Source organism: Copadichromis virginalis, linkage group LG16, assembly GCF_057382275.1.
Source record: "Copadichromis virginalis isolate Kocher_CV1m ecotype Utaka linkage group LG16, C_Virginalis_male_GT1.1, whole genome shotgun sequence".
Classification (NCBI taxonomy): Eukaryota; Metazoa; Chordata; class Actinopteri; order Cichliformes; family Cichlidae; genus Copadichromis; species Copadichromis virginalis.
The window spans coordinates 15,137,753-15,151,796 of record NC_140633.1 but is presented as its reverse complement, the minus strand read 5'-3'; the positions used below and the strand labels follow the sequence as shown (position 1 = coordinate 15,151,796).

Below are 14,044 nucleotides of genomic sequence, written 5' to 3'. Positions count from 1 at the left end.
ATAGCTTAATATAAGAAAAAGAAGTGCAAGTTCAACAGTATCTCTTAAATTTTTCCACATGCTGCTGTAGTAAAGGAAAGCACAACTTTCGGAGCTTACATTTTAAGAAATAAAATTACGGAAAAAGTGTGGTAGCTCATTGTCTAGACTGCCCTGTCATTATAAAACAGAACCTTTCTGTTAATTCAGAGAAATCTATTACTTAATTACTGTCCTGTAGTATGCATTGTGGAGGTCTTTATTAGCAGAATAATCTGTAAAATGTATGAAAATACATCGACCATATCTTTGACACCTGTGGTATATGCTGTTTAAAGAAATGGTAAAGGAAACACTGAAGCATGTTTGCTCTTTTTATGGCTGCTATGCAGATACTTCTGGAACTTCACTCAGTTAGAACCTTCCTAACTGCCAAAATCACTGTTTTTTCTGGTTCCCTTCATTTTTTTGCTGTTTGAGTCGAACCAGTTAATCACTTCCACCACTCTAAGGACTCCCCTCTTTACCTTTGTCGGTGGCAGACTATTCTGTTAATAGTCACAGTCAGGCTTTCTGGCAATTTGCTGTTCTTCCTTGTGTCCAACCTACTGCCTGTCTGTGGACTAACTTGTGTATGAGTATTCATGCATAAGTGGCTGTGTGTCATAGACCACCAGAAAGAGGAACACCCTGACCACCACTAGCTGTATTTTGACATAAATTTTGCCAAAAAGTGAAGTCATGGAAGTCAGTTAGCACAGTCGTAAGAAAAACAGGGTGAATAAACCAGAAACAAAGCTTAATTGTCCTCCTGCGTCTGCCTCTCCATCACTCCATCTTTTACCAATCTGGGTCTGTTGTATTTGATGTACATGTGGAAGTAGTTGACAGTTATACAGACCTCTGAGAAATAAAACTACCTCTGTTCCAGAAATGTGTCTGACATGTGTGGAGAGGGTATAATGGAGTAATTACTCAACACGTCCTCAGGGACAAAATTTCCAGGAACTGCTGATCGTTTCCAAATTGAAGTTCCTCAGAAGGTCAGGTAACACCGTTTGACCTGATCTTTTGTTTTATGTTGGTGACAGCATGTTCTTAGTAACAACAGTAAGCTTGAAAACGCAGCACCAACACATCATCACTATGATCAACACATCATTGCTCAGCATTAGTACTACTGTATGTGTATTAAAGGTCGAAAAGACGTCAGCATCCTGGCCAAATGTCACTCCAGTGTTAACTCTCGTCTGAGAACACTTAGCAGTGAACAACATGCACAACCTTCATTTTTTTTAATAAACTTACTTCGGTTTTTCATTTCCAGTATCTCTGAGCCACTGGGAATCAAGCTGATGGACGCTTCTTCTTTTACACCTCCTTCAGCAGATCATCTGCCTCCATATCATCCTATCTCTGTCCCTCTCTCTAACATCTTCTTCTGTCACAGAAGCCTCTGTATCCACGAATCCTTTCCTCTTGATTGGCAACTCTACCTTCAGTCCAATATATCCCTCCTCTCCTCCTCGGCACATATCCAAACCAACTCAGCCTCACTTCTCTAACTTTGTCTCCAACTTGCTTAACCTGAGCGGTCCCTCTTACATATTCTTTTCTAATCTGCTCCATCTTGCCACCACTGTCACACTTTTATCTTTCAGATCATTAGACAGATTTTATTGTTAGATAAGGGTAACCTAAGTAACCCTTATCTAACCTAACCTAATACAAATTGTAGATTTTAAATAATAATCTCATTTATCAATGGAGAAAAACTGCTCAGACTTACCTGGCCCTGTGTGAAAGAGTAATTCATTCATTCATTTTTCAAATGAATGAATTCTACGTGGAATTAGCTCATTTGTGATTTGTGTTTACAGCTTAATCAAAACAGATTTAAGTGACCAGTTTGCATTGAGTTAGATTTTTAAAATTTTTTAAATTGGTTATGTTTTTGTAGCATTTGTAGCATGTGTAAACACCATGGCCATATTATTTTCTGCTTTGGTCATGAAAAAAAAGATGCTTTAAGGTTTAGATACATGCTAAATTAAAAAAATAACTCTGTGTGGTCAGCATTGTGTTGCCCTTCCTTTTTTCTGTTTACATTTAACATGTTTTTTCGCCCTCATGACAGACATGATGTCAGCAGTCTAAATAATTTAGTACACTTTTATTGTTATTTCATCATGACGCAGACTACTCACTCTGAGCAGTGTAACCACTTTTGCTGCTGCAGTTGTAAAACACATGGAAATGATGATGAATCTCGTGGTTAAACGTGGCTGTGATGTACAGTATGACACAATTATGTTGCCTGAGAAGGACTTTCCATGTGTGGGATGGAATGGGAGGGGCACATGGAGAATTAAGACCTATACATGATTTCCTCCCAGATCTGGAATCCATTCAGACAATTTTGCCTGGAAGCCATTGGCGTGATTGTGTGTGTGATTCTGAGGTTAAGCGATATCATGTTGCTTATGGGGGTATCAGTGACTGGATTCGGTGTAGAGTGCTTCCTGTAAACCATGGACTATGTTTAACTATACCTAACTATGTTTACTATATTTTAGTCAGTGAGTTGCCATTCAACACAAAAAAATCCTAAACAGATACCTTGTTTAACCCTTTAACGTCCCGTTCTTTTTCTAGTAGCAAACAATAATCTCGAATTTCTTCTTCGGAGTCTCATGATGCAACATTAACAAGCTAAGAGTAGCATTTACTTCCATAGATGACTAAAAAGGTAAAAGACCAGTACACTGCTAAGCAGGTATTGCCGTCATAAAGTAAGGAACTGTTTTGCTGTTGGATATCCTAAAATGATTTATGCATTGTGGTTTGTGCATTGTGTGTATCATTTGATTGAGAACTGACAATGCCATTCAGAGTGGACCATTAGGATTTCACTCCACTGTATTCAAGCTGGTGAGTATCAAAGAGAGGAAAAATGTCTCTCGGGGCATTTATTGTGGTAAGAAGGTCCCACAGCCAGCATGCAGGTATTTGGTTTCATCGTGTATTTGTAACTTTCCTTTTTTGTAAAGCTCAAAGTCAGGACTGTAAAACCTCCTTAGTTATGCACTTACATGCACTTTTTCTTTTTCACTGACCTCTTTTCACTCTATATGTGTTTGTCACTTCACCTTTAATCATTTGTTATTATTATTTTTGTCTGTCTTTAACAGTGTGTGTTTTGTCCTTTCTCCGCCAGCCTCAACAGATTGTGACAGACTGTAATTTTACACCCAAGTGCTTTCTGTCTAACATCTGCACAGTCATGAAAGTATTGGAGAGCAACTTGTGGTTCAGTATCTCAGTCAAGGATACTTTGGCGCGCAGACCGGAGCAGCCAGGAATCAAACTACCAACCTTCCAATTAGTAGATGACCTTGTCTACCTCCTGAGCTACAGCCACCCCAAGTTTACAGCAGCTAGTATTCCCAGGTGGTCTCGCATCAAAGCCTTCTCAAAGCCAGCTTGGCTTCCGAGATCAGACGAGATTGTGCGTGTTCTGGTTGGTAGGTTTTAAGCCTACAATAATTATTATTATTACAAAGTAAAGACCCTAGAGTAATACAAAGAAAACCCCAACAATCTGATACTCTCCTATTAGCAAGCGCTTGGTGACAGGGGGAAGAAAAAACTCCCTTTTAACAGAAAGAAATCTCCTGCAGGTTTAGGGAGGGGCAGCCATCTGGGGTGGTGGCAGGTGACCCCAAGTTGATCTCTGATGTGTTAACTGGAGTGTCAATGTCATATAGAAAGCACTAGGGTGTATAAGAAGTGCTTCTGTGCATGTGGGTGAAGTAGGGATGTTGTTTAAAGCACTATGTAAAAACCTGTCCTTTTACCATTAATATAAAGCACCACTGTTGCAGTGATTTGGTGATATGTATATAAAATAGAACTGAAAGTGAAATCAAATATATTAGGCCTACTATTACAGCTTTATGCTTTAATAGTAGTCAAAATAATAAATGTTACTAGGCAAATATTCAAATCCTCAAAATGCTCTAGGTTTCTAAAACTTCTTGGCTGTCCTTGATGTGGCTCTAAAGAAATGTATAAGAATTATTCCTAAATTGCTGTGAAAACACAATTCCAATTTTACTTCAGTGCCCATTGACTGAAGCTGTGCAAAACGAACATCTGGAAACCCCCACACAGGACTGTATGCTGTTACATCAAACTCCCCTCTGTGGCATGTGCTATTGAGCAACTTTCCTGACAGGACTGCAGAGAAACAGAACAAGAAATCCTTTTCCTATGTTGAATGAGTGAATATAAAAGATAGAGGCACCATCACGCAGGCCCGTGACACCACCCACTGGTTCTTGACACAGCATTTTAGGGGGAAAAAAAGCAGGTTTTGCTACACTCAGAAAACTAACTAAAATATGATGGGTCCTGATCGCTTTGAAAAACTGGTGAATGGCCTCATCAGCAATTCATCATCAGTGCATCACAGGTATATGAGTTATTTTAACGTGCATCGAATGTAAAGTATACTTTTACCATTTCACAGCAACAGAAAGAAACAGAGCTGTGGTTTTACTCAGAATTTTCTGAAAATTAGTCCAGATAACCAGGAAGTGATTCATACGTCATGAATTACTTTGACCGTCAGTTACTAGTAAATATTACAGGCTCCAGTTGCCTAGGTAACCCATAAACGTTTTTACTACCCTGTCATCAGTCAACCAACCATATGCTTTACTTTAAATTGTCAGTTGTATCTCAACTGCGCACTTTTCGAAAAAACAGTTTACCTCGGGACTTGACCACTTCGTGTTGTGCTGCTCCATCACGTCTTTGACTTGCTGCGGACTTGGTCACCATGCAGCTGTGAATCATCTTCATTGTGGACTCTCCGCTTTAGTAAAGTATCTTCAGGGTAAAATAATTAAATAAATAAAACAAGTCTGTCTTATTTTTTATTGTTTGCAATTTGTGCATATATTTAATGGATACCTCCTGGGTACTGGTGTTTCTTTAATAAGGGTTACACTCACAAATGTTTTGGAAACTTTCACAGTAGGTTTGTGCTACTGTTAAACATAGTATTATACTTAAATTAAGCACTATATTTAACTCTGAGTGCTGATTTCATTGAATCCATTGGCCACTTTTTGTTAAAAAAACAAAATAAAGTACTTGTGGCCAGTGCAGTAATACTGAAGCTCCACAATGTGAGCCCGATGTGTCCTAAAACAATGTCTAATGTCACAGTGGCTACATGTTTTTGCAGGCTGGGACACCTACCAGTCAAGTAGTCACAACCTTAACATTAAGCCTTGCCACAACACAAATGTTTAAGTTATATACGTATGTAGTTATCCCCCACTGTGCAGTTGTCTTATAGGAGGAAATTAGCGTTAAAGATCCAAACAGATTTTTTTTGTTCTTGAATTCAACATGCTGTAAAGTTGCGTATTTCTCTCACAAACACAACACACACAAACACAGAGTTCAGTGGAGACTGACTCAATTTTGAACCAGCCTTCAGCGGTCATTAGAGGAACTCTAGTTTTTGGCACTAAGTGTTGGAATTGATCCTGTACGTGAGAGTTGGGCTAAAATCTAAAAACACAGCACACAACTTTTCACGAAACTCTCATCTTTATAATTTAAAACTTTATAATTAGTTATTTAGTTCACTGTTCAATGAGAATACAAACACCTAGCTAATGCTGATGACACTCACAGAGAAATATACAGTATAATGGAGCATGACAGCCACATTAATAAAAATTAAAGCAACAATGTTGAAAGTGTTATCAGTTTGAATGACTCCTACATGTTTTCTAAGGCAGTGTAAGTCTTTCTCATAATGAATTCTTATATACAGTAATGTACAGTATTTTATTTATAAATGACTTTTAAAACTCAACAACTGTTTTGTTTAAATCATTAAATATACTGCTCAAAAAATAAAAGGAACACAAATCTGGTCTTTGTGGATTAAAAATTCATGTAAACAGTCCTTACTGACACACAAACTTGTTTAGAACAAAATGATATAACAAAGGTGACTGCAAACCAAAATAATCAACCCACATCAAAAATCAAAGGTAAGATGGTTCAAGTGCTCTCTGACTTTTTATTATTATTATATTTATTATGTGTAAATATAACTTTACATGCTCCTCTGTTGTTAAACACATTTCCACAAAGTCTAACCCTTTACAAAACCTCTGAATTGACTTGCTTTATTTTTAAGAAGGTCTTTTTCTGACAACACAAACGTCTGTTGTAGTGAACAGACAAACAGTACTAACTCCAGCATTTATCCTTATTTGTGCTGGATACTGTAAAAGTAGTCACTGGCTGCAGTTAATTATCTCACACCAGACTACTTGATACCTCCCACCTCTCCTGGGAGGCACCAGCAGTCAGCGTTTGGTATATAAAGCCAGAAGCAGCAGAGGGGCATAGGAGAGAACTACTGGAAACATCTGGAGAGAACAGCTGTGCACTGAGGGCTGCAGGATGCGTGTCTTGGCTCTTCTTTGGTTACTCGGGTTTGTGCTAAAGGAGGTGGAGGCATGGAGCTACAGTAACGGAATTTTTCATAATTCAATTTGGCTAGGTAAGACCGAAAGATTCCTTTTTTTCGTGCTGTGGTAGCTAGAAACATTGAAATGTTTTTTCAGAAACTGTTATCCAGTTCAGATAAGAATAACTGCATCCCCTTAGAGCTGCGAAGTCAGTTTTTGGTTATTCATAAAAACTAGTTCAACCTCCAGCTACCTGTGATTATTAGAAAGTTTTCTCCTGTGTTAATCCACAGCAGAGGTTATTTTCACATAAAGGCTTGTTGTCAGGAGGATTAATAGGCTATACAGTAGTCCAGCTGCTTCCCTTGTGCCAAACTGCACGTTTATGACCTGGCAGGAGTGCTGCAGGAGGCCAGTAAACAGGAGGAAATGACTTCATCTCTGGGCTTTCCAAAATGTCCAGATCACAAGAAAGTTCAATACTGTTTCTGCTAATCTGGGAATGTGATTGCTTCCGATTATTGTGACATTAATAATGTTACTGAGGAGTTTTGAGGAGTCTGCAATAATGCTAATCAAACAAACTGCTGTTTTAATATACATACATATATATATGTGTGTGTGTGTGTGTGTGTGTGTGTGTGTGTGTGTGTGTGTGTGTGTGTATACCTGAACATTTGTTTGGAAAGAAAATATAGATTAATGAATTAAAAAAATTTAAATACATTAAATAGATTCAATATAATAAATGATAGATAAATGAATGATGAATTTGTATGCCATTTATTGTCTGTATATCTTCATAAAATAAAATCATAAAATTCTATTCATTTATATACTCATTTATTTCCTATGTTTCCAACTTTACTTAGTTTTGATTTAGGCAGTTTCAGTCCTTCATACAGAAGCAAGACTGAAGAAAAAGAATTCATACAATATTTGTTACTTGGTTACATGTTTATATGAACTTTTAAGTCAGTCATTGTTACAGAACATACTGATAAATATATGCACAAAACATTACATTCATTAAAAAGATCAAAATATCAACTGTTGGCTAATTTAGAATGTTTTCTGCCAAGTTTTGCAGTCAAGCATGCGTAAAAGCACAGGATCAGCAGAAGACTCCCTGTTGATAGGACGAAATTGTTGGTGGCCTTCCAATTTCCAATTTGAAAAAGAAAGAGAGAAAGAATCACACAGTCTTTTTCATTCTCTCTCACAATAAAAACATGGTGTCCAAATTGGCTGTAACCACTGGGTCCTTTTAAACATGCCTCAGGCACAAAATGACTATGCTATGTAGATGACCTAGTCTTTATCTCTGTATGCAGAGAATCCCAAGGCTTAGACTTCCTTTTCTGTTCTCTGTCTTTGACAGAACAAGCAGCTGGAGTTTACCACCGGGAATCACGCAAAGGAAGATACCAGTTGACGTATAAAGAGGCCAAGGCTGTCTGCAAGTATGAGGGAGGGACGCTGGCCACTTACGAACAACTGGAGGCAGCTCGTCAAATAGGTCTGCAGCAGTTCATCCGCAAACACAACACACACACGGAGTTCCTTCCAGAGAAAGAAAGTGTGTGTGGACTGTAATTCATCAGAAGTGATTCACTCAAAACACATGCAGGCGCTTCCTTAATAATAATAATGGATACTTTATTGATCCCCATGGGGAAATTACTTGTTTTTCTCTGCATTTGACCCATTCACTCAGTGAAGCAGTGGGCAGCCCACTAAGCAGGCGCCCGGGGAGCAGTGTGTAGGGACGGTACCTTGCTCAGGGGTACCTCAGGGTAGCCGTTAAGTGGATTCGAACCGCCGACCTTCCGATCATGGGGCGACCACTTTACCTACTGAGCTATCCCTGCCCGTAATGTGTAGTCCATCAAACATCCTGATGTAACATCTTAACCGCCTGGAATGCTTTTAACTTGTAGGAAAAGTGGTGCATGTGCTGACATGGTAAAGGTCAAAAGGAAGAAGTGAGTGAAACAATTCTTTCCATGAGTGTTTCTATGGGTGCCTGTTGCCTTAATCCCATCTCCCATCTCGCCTAATTTTAAACACTCCCTGTATATTGTAAAAGTCTGTTAGCAACTTCTTTGGTGGGTAGTGTCACTGTTCCCACAGCACAGAAATGGACTCTGCCTCTGGCCTTACAATCAGCCTTACTGTCAGCTATTACAGCTGAGTTTCTCCACAGGAGTCTACCCAGGAGGCCATGTTTTATCTGGCCTGCTCTGGGGGGGCTGCTGATTGTGACTCTAACTTAAATTCCTCTGTGTGTGCACACATAGGAAAAACAGCCAAATCTTGGTCCCCAACAGGTTTTGACCAGCTGTTCTCTGGTTCTTAGCAGAGTTAAAAGACTTCTCATACTTTGTAGCATACAGTAGTTTCTTTGTGTCAGTATTATCAACAGCTCATGGGGGATAGTTGGGGAAAAAAACATATTTCTTCTCATGTTCAGGCTTTCATGTCTGCGCTGCTGGATGGTTTGACAAAGGACGCGTTGGCTACCCAATCGTTAAATCCGGATCCAACTGTGGTTTTGGGAAGGTTGGCATAATTGACTACGGATACAGGCTGAACAAAAGTGAGAAATGGGATGTTTACTGCTACAACCCAAACTGTGAGTATGACGTTCCCTTTCTGTTGTGCACTGTTTAATATTTTAACATCATTCATTAATCAAATGACTATGTATAATTGGAAAGGGTGGCTCTCAGTCCCGCATAGAATTATCACCAGGTTATGAAGCAGCAGCAGAGCTGCCAAAAAGATACAAATGTGCCAAAAACAATTCCTCTGGAGATCACTTGAGGTTGGCTCCAGAAGTGAGACAGACTCCTGTTAAAATAGAAAAAGTTTACAGTAGAAATAAACATTTTTACAGCCTTTAACCAAAACCAGTTTTATCATCAATAGCTAATTTTAACCTTCATAACAACTGCACAGTTTATAATTTTACTTAAACTCATCCATTTGGATACTGGTAAAACTTGCACCATGTTCCAGTAACCTCAAAACATGGAACAGGATTTGTATCACTACAGCACAATACTTGGTGCTTAAAAACACAGCTGCACATTCATGGATAGAGTCTGGTCAGTGCTCTGCATATTGTTTATTTAGTGAGTCAGTACAGATTAAAACCTTTACAGCTTTACCACTGTTTATCTTTACTGCTGTCATCTTGAGGTGCCTCAGATTTAGCACAGTTTTGTGTCAACCATGGAGGACCATAAAGGCAACTAGTGCAGATGAGACCATAGTGGGACCATTTTTTGTCTTGACTCACAACCATAATTTCAGTCATGGTCAGAAAATGAATAAACCTGGTGGATGCCAGTGGAGCTGATGAATAACAGATAACTAAAACACATTCTGGCTTATGAGCTCTAACAGCTCAATGTTGACCCTGAATAATGCTGCATCATTTTCTATTGAAAGTTTAGTTTCTCTCCAGTTTAATGTCTCATTGTACTCTGAAATAAAAGGATAGTACAAATAAGCAATCGGAAAAACCCAAAAAACCAAATAAATTTGCACACTAAAACTTTTGACTCATCAAAGTAGCCACCTTTGGCAGATGTAACAGCTGAACACACCCGTGGCATTCTTTCTACAATAGACATCAAATATTCTTCATAAAGTTTTTCCGGTATCTCTAACAGAAGTTCCCATAAATGTGGCACTTGTAGGTTGCTTTGCTTTCACCCTTCTGTCCAGTTAATCCCAAACCAGCTCGATGAGGTTTAAGTCTGGAGACTGCGGTGACTGTTTGTTTAAGCATGTTTTCAAGCTTACCCTCTTGTTCTTTTTTCCTGAGGTAGTTCTGGCTTGGACTTATGTTTTGGGTCATTATCTTGCTGTAGGATGAACCCCTGACCAACTAAACGCATATCAGAGAGCATGCCAATGCAGAATGCTGTAGTAGCCGTTTTGGTTGAGTCTTTCTCTCAATCTGTAAGTTCACCGACCCTCAATCCAGCAAAACAGTCCCAGACCATCACAGTTCCTCCTCCATGTTCGACAGTTGACGCCGCACACTGTGGAACCATCCTTTCGCCTACTTCACGGGGTACAGAGATCCTGCATGATGAAATGAAGATTTCAAATTTTGATCCATCAGTCCATAATACCTTCTTCCAGTCTGCAGTAGTCCAATGATGGTGTTTCATGGCCCGGGCAAGCCTCTTTGCCTTACGTCTTAGTAATGGCTTTCTTGCTGCAACTCGTCCTGTCAAACCTGCAGCTCAAAGTCTTCTCTTCACAGCTGAAACTGAGACTTGCTTACTACGACCACTATTAAGCTGTGCTTGAAGCTGTTGTCCTGTGAGCCCGCCAATCATGTAAGCTGTTGACTCTCAGAAACTTGACCTCTGATTCAGTTGTGTCTTTGGGTCTGTCAGACCTCTTCCTGTCACAGTTTGTTTCTGAGTGCCTTTTGATGGTGAAGGAAACTGTACTCACTGACACCTTGACTTTCTTTGAAATTTCTCTATAGAAAAGACCTTTTTAAGTGTCATGATGGCCTGCCTCTTTTCCATTGTTAATTGCCTTTTTTCTTGCCATTTTTGTAGCAACACACTACTTTCTGCAGTGGAGTACTGTTCAACTGATACAAGGGTTTGGTACCATAGTGTGTTCTAACACTGCTTTTATGCAGGCAAAGGGGTTGTAACTAACCCAGAAACGTAGGAAAACTGTAGGAATTAGCTGCTTTCAAGGCTTGATCAACCTCCATATTTGAGGAAATGTTCAGTTGCTCCATAATATATCTCACCTACTTACAGGTGTCACGATCAAGGGATAATTAGCGTCATTCATTTCACCTCTTGGTGGTCATGATGCCTGTGTATGTGTGTGTATATACACACACATCAAAATTTGTATCCTTGGTGAAATTTTGTTCAAGTCACCACTAAATACGTAATGAAGAATTGGAATTGAGACAACCTTAGAAAGAAGCAACACTTAAGTGGCACTTTAGTAGAAAACAAACTGTTGCAGGACTGTCTCTTGCTCTCTTACTCCTAGCTAAGAACATGTTGTCTTATATAATGTATATGACAATACACACACTAATATGCAGAATAATAACATACTGATGGAATTTAATGTTTCTTTTAGAAAATATTAATTTCATTTAAACCAGTTTATGAAACTGGTTATAGTTCTCTCATCCCAAAATTTGGCAGTTTAGATCACCAGGTCAGCCAGCTGTGGAATCCCTCTCACCATGTCTGGATCAGACATTTTGGCTAAACTGCACCCTTTGATAGATGTTAGCTTACTGTTGCAAATCTGAACAAAAAACGAAAGATTCTGTAAGACATTAATTTTGTGTCGCTCAAAGCAGTGATTGTCACCGTCTCAACATGTGTGTTTGATTTTTGTCTTGCTCAACAACAGGATTCCTTTTCTCTGTTTTGAATTTATTCAGCGCTCACATGAAAGGGACATCCCAAACTTAAATGTTTCATATGCTGAGGCACAGTCCCAGCAACAGACTAAAAGAATAAATTGTTGACACTACATTCTTCCTCCCCATTGGGTTATATTACCCAGTTACCTTTTTGTAAAGTCAAATCCGTTTTTTAAAGTAGGTAAAATCATATATTGCATGAGTATATTCTAGAATAGTCATGTGCTGCTTTTTACAGGTGTAAAATAAAGTATAGAAGGGAAATATGCAGCGAACATTGATTTTAATTTCAAAAGCCACCATATATCAATGTACTGCAAGAGCTCCTACCAGCCTTCTTCAGTGCTGGTGTACCCTACGATAACAGATGCTTGCCTTGCTATTAAAGTGATACAGAATTGCTGTATTGAGGTTATGTTCTGTAGTGTCCAGCACAAGAATACCACCAAAGAACAGTTTTTACCAGTGGAACATTCAGCTGAGCTCGGTGAGCTGTGAAAGATGTTGACTTAAAGTATTAAACTAACTGTAACCATGTTTGAGTAAATTCTCAAAAAAGTAATGAGTATAATAAAGTATTACACATCGCTTCTTACCTACACAACAGTTGTAGACTACTCCACTATTTTCCTTCTACTGAAAATGAACTGAAATCATTTGATTGTAGCCAAAGTGCAGGAAGAAAAAGGCTGATTTGTTTGAATTTTATTTCAGTCCACCCAGGGTTAAGATAACTGAAGAACCATTGTGATGCGAGTAAGGACATTTGTGACTGTAATGTAATTACTGAATTAAGTACGTGTACACATACATGTACTAAATACTGCATGCTGAAAAATATAATGTGATTAATGTTATGCATTACTTTAGAAAGCAAAGTGTAACTTTGTAACTAGCAAACATGGAGGGTTTAATAGTTTAGTCCCAGTTATAGTCAGCTAGCACTCTAAAGGTTCATGCAAAAAAAAAAAGACAGTAATCTATTATGGTGAAGGTTGGGGGTGTTTATAGCTGCTGGTTCTCAGACTGATTAAACAGAAATAAAAAATTTAGAGTAATAGCTGAATTTTATTCCCTTTATATAAATATATTCTCATATTATATTTTCTGAAAACCTTGATCCACTCATGTCACTTCTTATAGCCAAGGAGTGTGGCGGGGTCCTGACAGAGCAGCAGAAGATCATCCAGTCTCCTGGGTTCCCTGAGGAGTATGAAGATGAACAGATCTGCTACTGGCACATCCGAGTCCGCCTGGGCCAGAAGATCCGCCTCCACTTCATGGAGTTTGATGTAGAGGATGATACAGAGTGTCTGGCAGATTACTTGGAGGTTTACGACAGCTACGATGACGTATCGGGCTTTGCTGGGAGGTGAGAAAAACTAGCTGGGTAGTTATTTAGCACAGAAGATGTCCGAATTTAGGAAAAATGTCAGTTAAATGTTTTAAGAACCCAAGGTAACATTTTCACAGCCTCAAATGCCAAATCTTTTAATTACAAGAAAAACAATGCAAGAAAGTGTCTGACTTTATAAAATCTATTTCCAGGTTCTGTGGTGATTATTTGCCAGATGATATAATCAGCACAGGTGAGAGCCCTCACATTTTCACATCAAAAGAACACAAAGAAACATTTGGATTTAAAGCAATACAAAACATTTGTTTGTGATGTTTTCCAGGGAACGTGATGACACTGAAGTTCCTCTCTGATGCTTCGGTTACAGCTGGGGGCTTCCAGTTACAGTATATTGCTTTTAATGCATCTCTCCCACATAAATAAAGCCCCTCCTTTGACTGATGGTTTAATACACTGATATAATCCTGTTGCTGTATTTATGATGTTACCTTATGTACTTGATTAAAAATTCTCTGTAGCTGATTAAAGGAATAATTATTTGAGAAAAATAAGGATACATTCTTTTTTTTTGTCAGAGCTGGTGAAAGACAGGAGAAGATAATAACAAAGACAAGAAGGAGGAATTGAAAAAGTAAAGGGACAAAAAGAGAGAGAGAGAAAGACAAAAGTCGTTGATAGACCAAACAGATCTGTGTCAAACACACAATAAACAAACAGCACCTAAAAGACAAAACTGAGACAGGTACACAACCAAACAGAATTTAGCTGTTG

The 14,044-nt window shown here is 38.7% G+C and overlaps 1 protein-coding gene across 1 annotated transcript; it reads left to right on the top strand.

Moving 5' to 3' along the window:
• Positions 1-6,359: 6,359 nt before the first annotated feature.
• tnfaip6 (tumor necrosis factor, alpha-induced protein 6) lies at positions 6,360-13,842 on the top strand. The gene is made up of 6 exons (XM_085435526.1): positions 6,360-6,574; positions 7,864-8,001; positions 8,956-9,117; positions 13,060-13,288; positions 13,465-13,505; positions 13,596-13,842. Exons 1-6 carry the CDS (start codon positions 6,475-6,477, stop codon positions 13,694-13,696), a joined length of 771 nt encoding a protein of 256 aa, XP_085291652.1. The 5' UTR covers positions 6,360-6,474; the 3' UTR covers positions 13,697-13,842.
• The last annotated feature ends 202 nt before the right edge of the window (positions 13,843-14,044 follow it).

Bases quoted from the DNA above. Each gene is read 5' to 3' on its own strand.
- tnfaip6 (XM_085435526.1), top strand. From the start codon at position 6,475: ATGCGTGTCTTGGCTCTTCTTTGGTTACTCGGGTTTGTGCTAAAGGAG. The intron at 6,575-7,863 runs GTAAGACCGAAA...TGTCTTTGACAG, and splicing joins TCATAATTCAATTTGGCTAG to AACAAGCAGCTGGAGTTTAC. The intron at 13,289-13,464 runs GTGAGAAAAACT...ATCTATTTCCAG, and splicing joins GTATCGGGCTTTGCTGGGAG to GTTCTGTGGTGATTATTTGC.